General features: G+C 34.4%; 1 protein-coding gene across 3 annotated transcripts; it reads left to right on the top strand.

The window, feature by feature from the left end:
* Nucleotides 1-268: 268 nt before the first annotated feature.
* Nucleotides 269-8,733, top strand: LOC11444828 (uncharacterized). 3 transcript variants are annotated; one of them, XM_024778735.2, is made up of 6 exons: nucleotides 269-600; nucleotides 998-1,486; nucleotides 3,614-3,763; nucleotides 3,864-3,944; nucleotides 4,050-4,168; nucleotides 4,278-4,418. In XM_024778735.2, the coding sequence occupies exons 1-6, from the start codon at nucleotides 528-530 to the stop codon at nucleotides 4,284-4,286; spliced, it is 921 nt and encodes a 306-aa protein (XP_024634503.1). In that variant the 5' UTR covers nucleotides 269-527; the 3' UTR covers nucleotides 4,287-4,418. The 3 variants fall into 3 exon arrangements, with proteins under 3 accessions (XP_024634503.1, XP_039687248.1, XP_024634502.1); XM_039831314.1 differs by adding an exon at nucleotides 8,097-8,733 and having other exon boundaries at nucleotides 272-600; nucleotides 1,040-1,486; nucleotides 4,050-4,483; XM_024778734.2 differs by adding an exon at nucleotides 8,097-8,733 and having other exon boundaries at nucleotides 287-600; nucleotides 4,050-4,483.

The following is an 8,733-nucleotide window of genomic DNA, read 5'->3' as shown; positions in this document are numbered from 1 at the left end:
AAGTCTCTTGATTGTGTTCAGGAGCATATAAAACAGTGTTTTTAGATAGGAGAAAAAGAAGAAAAAGCAAACACAATTCAACCCCCCCAACCTTAAAACAATCACACAAATATTAGCATGCATCTCTAATGATGCATTTGATCTGCTAAAAAACGAAGTATATGACAGAACACAACTTAAGTAGTATGGTGTTTGATTTGTAATACAATTTTTGGAACAGGACAAACTGGAGGCAAAGTACTAGACATAAACATTTTTTTTTTCCTCATTAGACTACATCACAACTTTCAACCATAAAAAAGCATTTATGTCGGCAATAAGTTGAGTCCACAACCTTAAGTATGAGGTATGAACCAACCTCTACTGGAGTCTTCAAAGCACAAGTCAATGAATGAATGTAAGAGGAAGAGTTTTAAAATAGTGTACAGTGTGTGTATAGACACACATTTGAAACTCTTATATAAGGAAGAGTTTTCTTCTGCAGCATTTTATTATCCATTTGAATTAGTTTTCAGCTCTCAGTAGATATGGCATCAGCATATGCAGAATCAAATCCACTTATATCTTCTGATCATGTCAAGGCTGCTGTCACCGAGTTCGGTATGATATTTATTTCTTATTTTTCTTCAGAAACTAACTATGGATTAGTATAAACAAAGTAATGTTTTGGATTGTGTTAGCAAGTATGCTTAAGGATGCAAAAAAAATAAAAATAAATAAATCGATCATAGTAAGTAATCTTTATGATAAAAGTATAAAGTTTACAAGATAATTCGAAGCTAAATATCTCCTTAGTTGAAAAGCTTAATTCTTCTAGTTATAAGCTTGCTAGTCATATGTACTTGACTCAGACAAAAGCTTCTATATTTTATAATCACTTTAACAGAACATAATGCATTTTTATGATTTAGAGGATTGTGTGTTTAAAAATATTGTAGTTAACTATATTTTTCTCCTATGATACAAACTCATGTTGTCACACTGTTATCGCCAAAAGCTAGAGGATTTAACCACAGTTACTATCTACCCCTTCACTTAGCAATACTGAAAGGCGACTGGGAATCTACAAAGGCTTTTCTTGATAACGATCCAAGTGCATTGACAGCGAAGGTTACGGTACATGGCAGGACCGCACTCCATGTTGCAGCAGTAGGAGCTCAATGGAATCTTGTTGAGAAGTTGGTGGAGCATATGCCTGCAAATATGCTAACAGAATTGGATTTTATGGGTTGTAGTTGCCTCCACTATGTTGCAATGGGCGAAAGTGTAAATGCTGCGAAAGCATTAGTGGCTAAAAATCCTTCTCTTACACAAGTTACTGATTTTAAAGGATTTACACCACTCATCTATAGTCTTACTTCTACAAGACACAGACACATGGTTAGGTATCTTTTAATGAATACGACAGATGAGAGACCTGGGTGTCCATTTTCTGGTCCTTCTGCTAGTCAACTTGTTGCTTTGCTCACTGCCTCTGGATTTCACGGTAATTAAAATTATTTTCTGAATGTGTAAATACTGCAACTCTTTTCAGTCCTGATTCATGACATAGAACGAGTTATTAAATTTATCATGTTAGTATCTTCGAAGCTTTAACTATGAATAGTGTGATAGACACTATTGTTGATAACATTATTCTTGCCAAGATATATTAGTAGGCATATGCAGCAATTTATTGCTTCAAGGATATCGTGTTACGGTAAGTGGTGTTTATTGGTGAAATTAATAACAACTGCTACTGATCATAGTGATGAACAAGTTGCACTATAATTCACTCCAGTGCTTATCTAATTAAAGTACAGTGTTTTTTCTGAACAAGTTGCAGTATAATTCACTCCAGTGCGTAAACCAGAAAGGAGTCGAATTCTTGCTAAAGATCTCCAATAGTTAGAATTTCACTAGACTCAATGTAGTTACAGTAGAAAGCAAAAGTAATGTACTACTAGGGTAGAAATGGGCTAGGCCGGGCCGGGCTTTGTAAGGCCTAAGTCTGGCCTACTTCAAAAATTATAGGCCTGAGCCTGGCCAATTTCCCGTCATAGGCTCATTTTCGAGGCATGGCTTGGCCTTTTTAAAGGCCTGATGAAGCCTGAAAGTCTATTTAAAAGCCTATTTTATGCTAAGGCCTGACAACACATGTAAGCCTACTCCTAAATAGGCCAAAACTTATTAAGGTCTAAAGCACACAAATATGTTTGCTACTAAATAATGAATTCTTACGAAAGTCTAATCACACCAATATATCAGCTACTAAATAACCAACCATATGAAGGCTTGTGTTCATGAAGAAAAAAAAACTTCAAAAATATCAATAATGGAAGATATATTATATATGAAAAGCTTAATAGGCCGGCCTGATTGGCTTAATAGGCTTTTTTGCAAGCCTTAGCCTGTCCTGTTTAATTAAACAGGCCTTATAAAAAGCTTGAGCCTGACCTTGTTAATAAACGAGCTCGGCCGAGCTAGGCTTTAAATAGGCTAGGCCATGGACCCCTGTCGAACGTTCTGGCTTGTTCCCACCCATATGTACTACTCCCTAGGTCCTTAATTATAAGCCTCCTTTCAAGCTTATCTAAAAATAAAAACTTCTTTCAAATAAAAATTTCTCTCTACAAATTTCTCTCTATATTTATCAGATGAATCTATAATTTTTTTTAAAATATACTCTTTATTGATACTACCAATGTTGTCAAAATCGAGATTTTGTTTCAGGTCGAAAGAGAAGAGCAAAATCAGCAATAGTAAAATCACAACCAAAATCAAAGAATTTTACTCAACTACTTTTGTAGAATCGATATAAGAAATCGTAAAACCAAAATCAAAATTGATGGATTTTACAAAAAAATTAATAATACTAAATATAGTTATAAATAGTATATAGTCATAAATGACTTAGTAAATAAGAAATCGAAAATCGCAATTAAAATCGATGGATTTTGCATATTTTGGGATTTTACTATGGATTTGAGGCGTTCAAGGTGAAGAAAGTCGTAACATCTTGAATTTTAGGATTTAAGTCAGGATTTTAAAAACAATAAATACTACTACTACCTTCTTCCCTAAATATATGACATTTTTGAAAAAAAACAAGAGAATTAAGAATGTTTGTTGTTGTTTAATTTTGTTGACAATTGCTTTTGTTTTTCAAGGTTAACCTTTATGAGAGAGAATTAGTTAACTTTTTCATAGAGTATTTATTACATGGACATTGCTTCTTGTATCGTAAACAAAATTCAGGAACCATTTGAGAATGCATTACAACCCTTAAATTCTACGTTTGATTGAATTCGTGGATAGATGAAGGTAAAAAAGGGGTCCCACTACAAATACACTCGATGGACATCACTTATGTATATCAATGTTATATAACATTGACCAATAAGAGTGCTCTCGTGAGAGAGGCAGTCGCGACATCTAGCTTTATCCATATATATTATACATGATACAATATTTTTAACAGCTTGATATATGTTTAAACTGCAAAAGTATCCAAAGTTTCAAACATTTATGCATGTAACTATTTATTTCTTCAGAATTATTTTGTTGCTTTAATACCAAGCATATAATAATATTTCTCATATGTTTATATCCTTTTTAAATTTTCCATGCATAGATATCACCATGCATCTTCTGCAGCGCTACCCTGATTTGGCAACAATTTCTGATTCAAACGGAAGCATTATACTCAATGTTCTGTCAAAATTACCATCACACTTTCCAAGTGGAAACACGTATGTGCTTAGCAGAAAATTCTTTTACAAACGTAAGTAATTTTTCTAAGCATAATTCTTTTGTCGATCAAACTGCTTGATTGTAACACTCTTCTTCCTTGCTGAGATTTAACATTTCTGAAACTATATCAGATGCTCCTGTGGAACTTGAATTATCACCTAATCAGCCTTATTTTGGAAATATAATTGGGAATGCACTTCAATATTGTTTTGGTATGTTATCCTTGTAGGGCGGGTAGCTCATCTCATGGATTCTCTAAACTTTCGTTTCTTTTGAAACATTTTTTGTATACATAACATAGATATTTTCATTTGCAGCTGGTTCCATGAAGCCAGTTAGAGATACAAAGTTGAGACATCTATCTGCTGTAAGATTGACTGAATTTGTTTTCTCACAAGCTTCAGCCATGAATGACTATCAATTCTACGAATCTTTTGTGAGTGAGGACATTATTTTCAACGCAACATCATATGGCATAGTTGAAATTTTAAGGATTTGTTTTCAGTTTTTTCCTGATTTGGTTTGGACTCACATTCCAAATGAAGGGTATGTGATTCAAATTGCCATCAAGAATAGACAAGAAAAAGTAATTAGACTTCTATCCAAGATGCCAATCATTTGCAAGCTTTTAGTGTTAGCAATAGATGAATCAAATAACACTACATCGCACCTGGCAGCAAGGTTTTATTCTAACAATAAATCAACTTTAGGCGCAGCATTTCAAGTTGAAAGAGAGTCACAGTGGCTTCAGGTTTGTTTAATTTAATCTCATAAGTACTTTCTTATTAATTTTTATGTCAATCTAGTCTCTATCGTTTAAAATGTTTACACGGTTTAAAAATTTAATTAATTTTTTTTTAGGGGAAAAATTTCATTATTTGTTCATTTAAATTATAAATTTGCATACATGATCATATAAAAGTATAATATAAATGTTGGTTTTAATAGCATCAACATAAGCTTTCATTCATTAAGACAAACATACTTATAGGAAATACATAGAGTGCAAAATAAGTTTCTGCTGTAATTATGACAGCACACTGCTCAAAACAGAAAAGATAGTCCCACTTGTATAAGCAACCTATCTAATGATGTTCTGCACTCATGACATTACATAAATAAACTTCATAATTAACTTAGTCTACATAACCTAGGGAAATTACTCAACACCATCACTCCTCCTTGAGGTTTTCCTCAGAGACTCCAAGCTTGCTTCTCATCATCTCAAATCTTCACTTTGGAAGATGCTTAGTCAAAATATCAGCAAGCTGATTTTCTGAACTGCAGTGCATAAGTTTCACTTATTTCATCCTTTCCGCTTCTCTTATGGCATGGAATTTTACATTGATGTGCTTAGTTCTACCATGCTGAACTGGATTTTTAGCCATTGATATGGTTGACTTGTTATCGATCCAAATTGTAGTAGCTTCAGTTTGCTCTTCACCCAGATCCTTCATGATTTTTCTGAGCCAAATAGCTTGGTTTGCAGCAGCTGCTGCTGAAATATATTCAGCCTCTGCCGTAGATTGAGCTACAATCTCCTGTTTCTTTGACTTCCAAGAGAAAATACCATTGCCAAATGAAAAAACATAACCAGAAGTGCTCTTGGAATCATCAACACTTCCAGCCCAATCACTATCGGCATAGCCTTGAAGCTTCCCATCCATCTTCTTCACATACCATATGCCATATTCGAATGTACCTTTGACGTACCTCAACACTCTTTTGGCTACTGCATAATGAATTTGACTTGGAGATTGCATAAACCTTGAAAGCAAACTTGTAGAAAACATCAAATCTGGTCTGGTAGTGGTTAAGTATAATAAGCTTCCAATCAAACTTCTGTAAACAGAACCATCCATCTTTGGATCACTCTGAATTTGAGAGAGCTTTTCATTTCCAACAAGTGGTGTAGCTACTGGTTTGCACCTCTCCATGTGAAACTTTTTCAGTATTTCTAAAGCATACTTTCTTTGTGAGACAAAAATTCCATTCTTAGATTGACATATCTCCATTCCAAGAAAGTATTTCATCTCTCCAAGATCGAACATTTCAAATTCAGCCTCCAAGTCCAACTTGAACTGCTTTACAACATTTAAATTATCACCTGTAACAAACAAATCATCAACATAAAGTGAAACAACAATATGAACTTCTTGCTGCAAGCACTTTATGTATAAGGTAGCTACACTTTCACTTCTTATGAAGCCTCCGTTCAATAAGTAAGCATCAATTCTGCTATACCAAGCCCTTGGCGCTTGTTTTAAGCTATACAAGGCTTTCTTAAGCTTGTAAACTTTATCTTCCTGTTCTGCCACACGAAAACCCTCAGGTTGCTCAAAAAAAATCTCTTCTTCTAGAACCCCATTGAGGAAAGCTGACTTCACATCCAAATGGAAAATTTTTCATCCCATTTTTGCTGCAAATGCTATTAAAAGCCTTATAGTATCATGTCTTGCAACTGGTGCAAAAGTTTCTGAATAATCAACACTAAATTGTTGTGCGTATCCTTTCACAACCAACCTTGCTTTCAATTTATTCACAGAACTATCAGGGTTAAGTTTGGTTATATAAACCCACTTGACACCAAGAACATTTTTGTTGTTTGGTCTATTAACCAGCTGCCAAGTTTCATTCTTCTTTATCATTTTAATCTCCTTCTCCATGGCAACCTTCCATTCCTTTGATTTTACAGCATCTTCATAGTTTGCAGGCTCTAACATTGCAATGTTGCATCTTTCATATATATCTTCTATTGTTCTTGTCCCTCTTAATTACTGGACTTTCATCATCTTCTTCAACTTCATCTTCACCTTGGGTAAATTCTCCCAAGTTTGGGCTATTTTTAGGGACTTTAATCTCTTCTTTCTCCCAATCCCATTTTGAAAATTCATCAAACTTCACATTTCTGCTCGCCAGAATTTTTTGAGTCTTCAAATTGTAAATTCTGTAAGCTTTTGAATCTGCACTATAGCCAAGAAATATCCCAGCTACAGCCTTTGCATCAAGCTTATCTCTCTTCACCTCAGGCACATGAGAATAGCAAATACTGCCAAACACTTTCATGTGCTCAACAGATGGCTTAACTCCATACCAAGCTTCAAACGGTGTCTTGTCTTCTAAAGCTTTTGAAGGGAGTCGATTCTGAACATATATTGAGGTATTGACTGCCTTAGCCCAAAAAGTCTTTGGAAGACTTTTCTCAAATAATAAACACCTTGCCATCTCCATCACCGTTCTGTTTTTCCTTTCACTCACTCTATTTTGTTGAGGAGTATAAGGAGCTGTCAACTGATGTTGAATGCCACAATCTTCACAAAATTTGTTGAATTCTTTGGAGGTGTACTCTGTGCTATTGTCTGATCTTAGCTTCTTAATGTGCTTTCCTGTTTGATTCTCCACCATGGACTTAAACTTCAGAAACGCGGAAAAGACTTCGGACTTTTGCTTTAAAAAGAACACCCATCATCATGCACTGTTGCATGTATGATAGCATGTGCTCTGCCTTCCTTAGCCGCTTCTTCATTGTGAAACCTTATTTGATTCACCGTTGGGTTCTCCGGTAGAGGGGCTGGATTGCTCCCATTTTCTACCACTTCCCACAAACTTTGTGCTCTCAAATAGGTTTTCATCTTTGCAGCCCATAAGTCATAGTTTTCTCCTGCAAATACAGGAGGTGGAGGCAAAGAGGAGCTACTTGATGCCATTCTGGTTTTATGTTTTGTTGGGTTGTGGTTTTCTCACCCTTTTTTTTTATACTCACTGTCCCCTTAAGATCAAAGGAGCTCTTGATACCAATTTGTTGGTTTTAATAGCATCAACATAAGCTTTCATTCATTAAGACAAACATATTTATAGGAAATACATAGAGTGCAAGATAAGTTTCTGATGTAATTATGACAACACACTGCTCAAAACAGAAAAGATAGTCCCACCTGTATAAGCAACCTATCTAATGATGTTATGCACTCATGACATTACATAAATAAACTTCATAATTAACTTAGTCTACATAACCTAGGGAAAATACTCAACACCATCAATAAAGAATATTTCACAACTCCAACAACACAAGTAGACCATCGTTCAAAAATCCTAAATCAAAACTAAAAAGGAACATGCTAATTATGATGAATTAGATATTGTAACAATAATTATTTAGTTTAGATGTTATCTTGATGAATTGAAGAAGTAATTTATCTATTTAAATGGTCAAGTAAGATAAAGTTTGATTGAAAAACATTGTTAACATAAAGCTATATTTAACTTCACATGAAATTTTATCTATGTTAAAGAATACCACATATAGTTTTATCGAAATTGTATAAAGTTATTGATAACTTAGCTACATACGTCATTAACAGGAAGTAGAGAAATTGGATCACCCTCTCCATAAAGTAGTTAAAAACAAAAATGGTAAAACAGCTCGGGAAGTGTTCATTGAAGAACATAAACCATTGGTTGAAGAAGGGAATAATTGGATAAAGGATAGATCAAACGCTTGTATGTTAGTGGCAACTCTTATTGCGACAATCACCTTTGCGGCCGCAATAACTGTACCTGGAGGTAACAACCAGGAGAAAGGAATACCAATATTCTTGCTACATAACAAATTCACTGTGTTTATTGTGTCAGATGCAATAGCCTTCTTTTGTTCAATGGCTTCTCTTATGAAGCTTTTGCCACAGACAAAAGGGCCCATCAACGAAGAAGGTATTCGAACTGTATTTACTATTAACTTAAGGATAGGTTTGTATTATTTGCTTGTTGCCTTAGTGGCAACAACGATAGCGTTTAGTGCAGCTCTGTCTATGCTTCTAGAGAAGAGATTTAAATTTTCTATAATTTATATTTCTTTATTTGCTTATTTTCCAATTACTTATGCTACAAGTCTTCGATATCCTAAATTGAGGAGAATAAAGCTCTTGTAATCTATAGCAGCATTTGTCTGAATCAAGTATCCATATATCAAGCACATCTGAACATTATTTTTTAACTTTA

This window comes from Medicago truncatula, chromosome 3, assembly GCF_003473485.1.
Source record: "Medicago truncatula cultivar Jemalong A17 chromosome 3, MtrunA17r5.0-ANR, whole genome shotgun sequence".
NCBI classification, from domain to species: Eukaryota; Viridiplantae; Streptophyta; class Magnoliopsida; order Fabales; family Fabaceae; genus Medicago; species Medicago truncatula.
The sequence above is the reverse complement of the archived record's forward strand: the minus strand, read 5'-3'. Positions and strand labels throughout refer to the sequence as shown.

Excerpts from the sequence above, each read along its gene's own strand:
- LOC11444828 (XM_024778734.2), top strand. The coding sequence starts at position 528 with ATGGCATCAGCATATGCAGAATCAAATCCACTTATATCTTCTGATCAT. Across the intron at positions 601-997 it reads GGCTGCTGTCACCGAGTTCG|CTAGAGGATTTAACCACAGT; the intron begins GTATGATATTTA and ends TATCGCCAAAAG. Across the intron at positions 1,487-3,613 it reads CACTGCCTCTGGATTTCACG|ATATCACCATGCATCTTCTG; the intron begins GTAATTAAAATT and ends TTCCATGCATAG.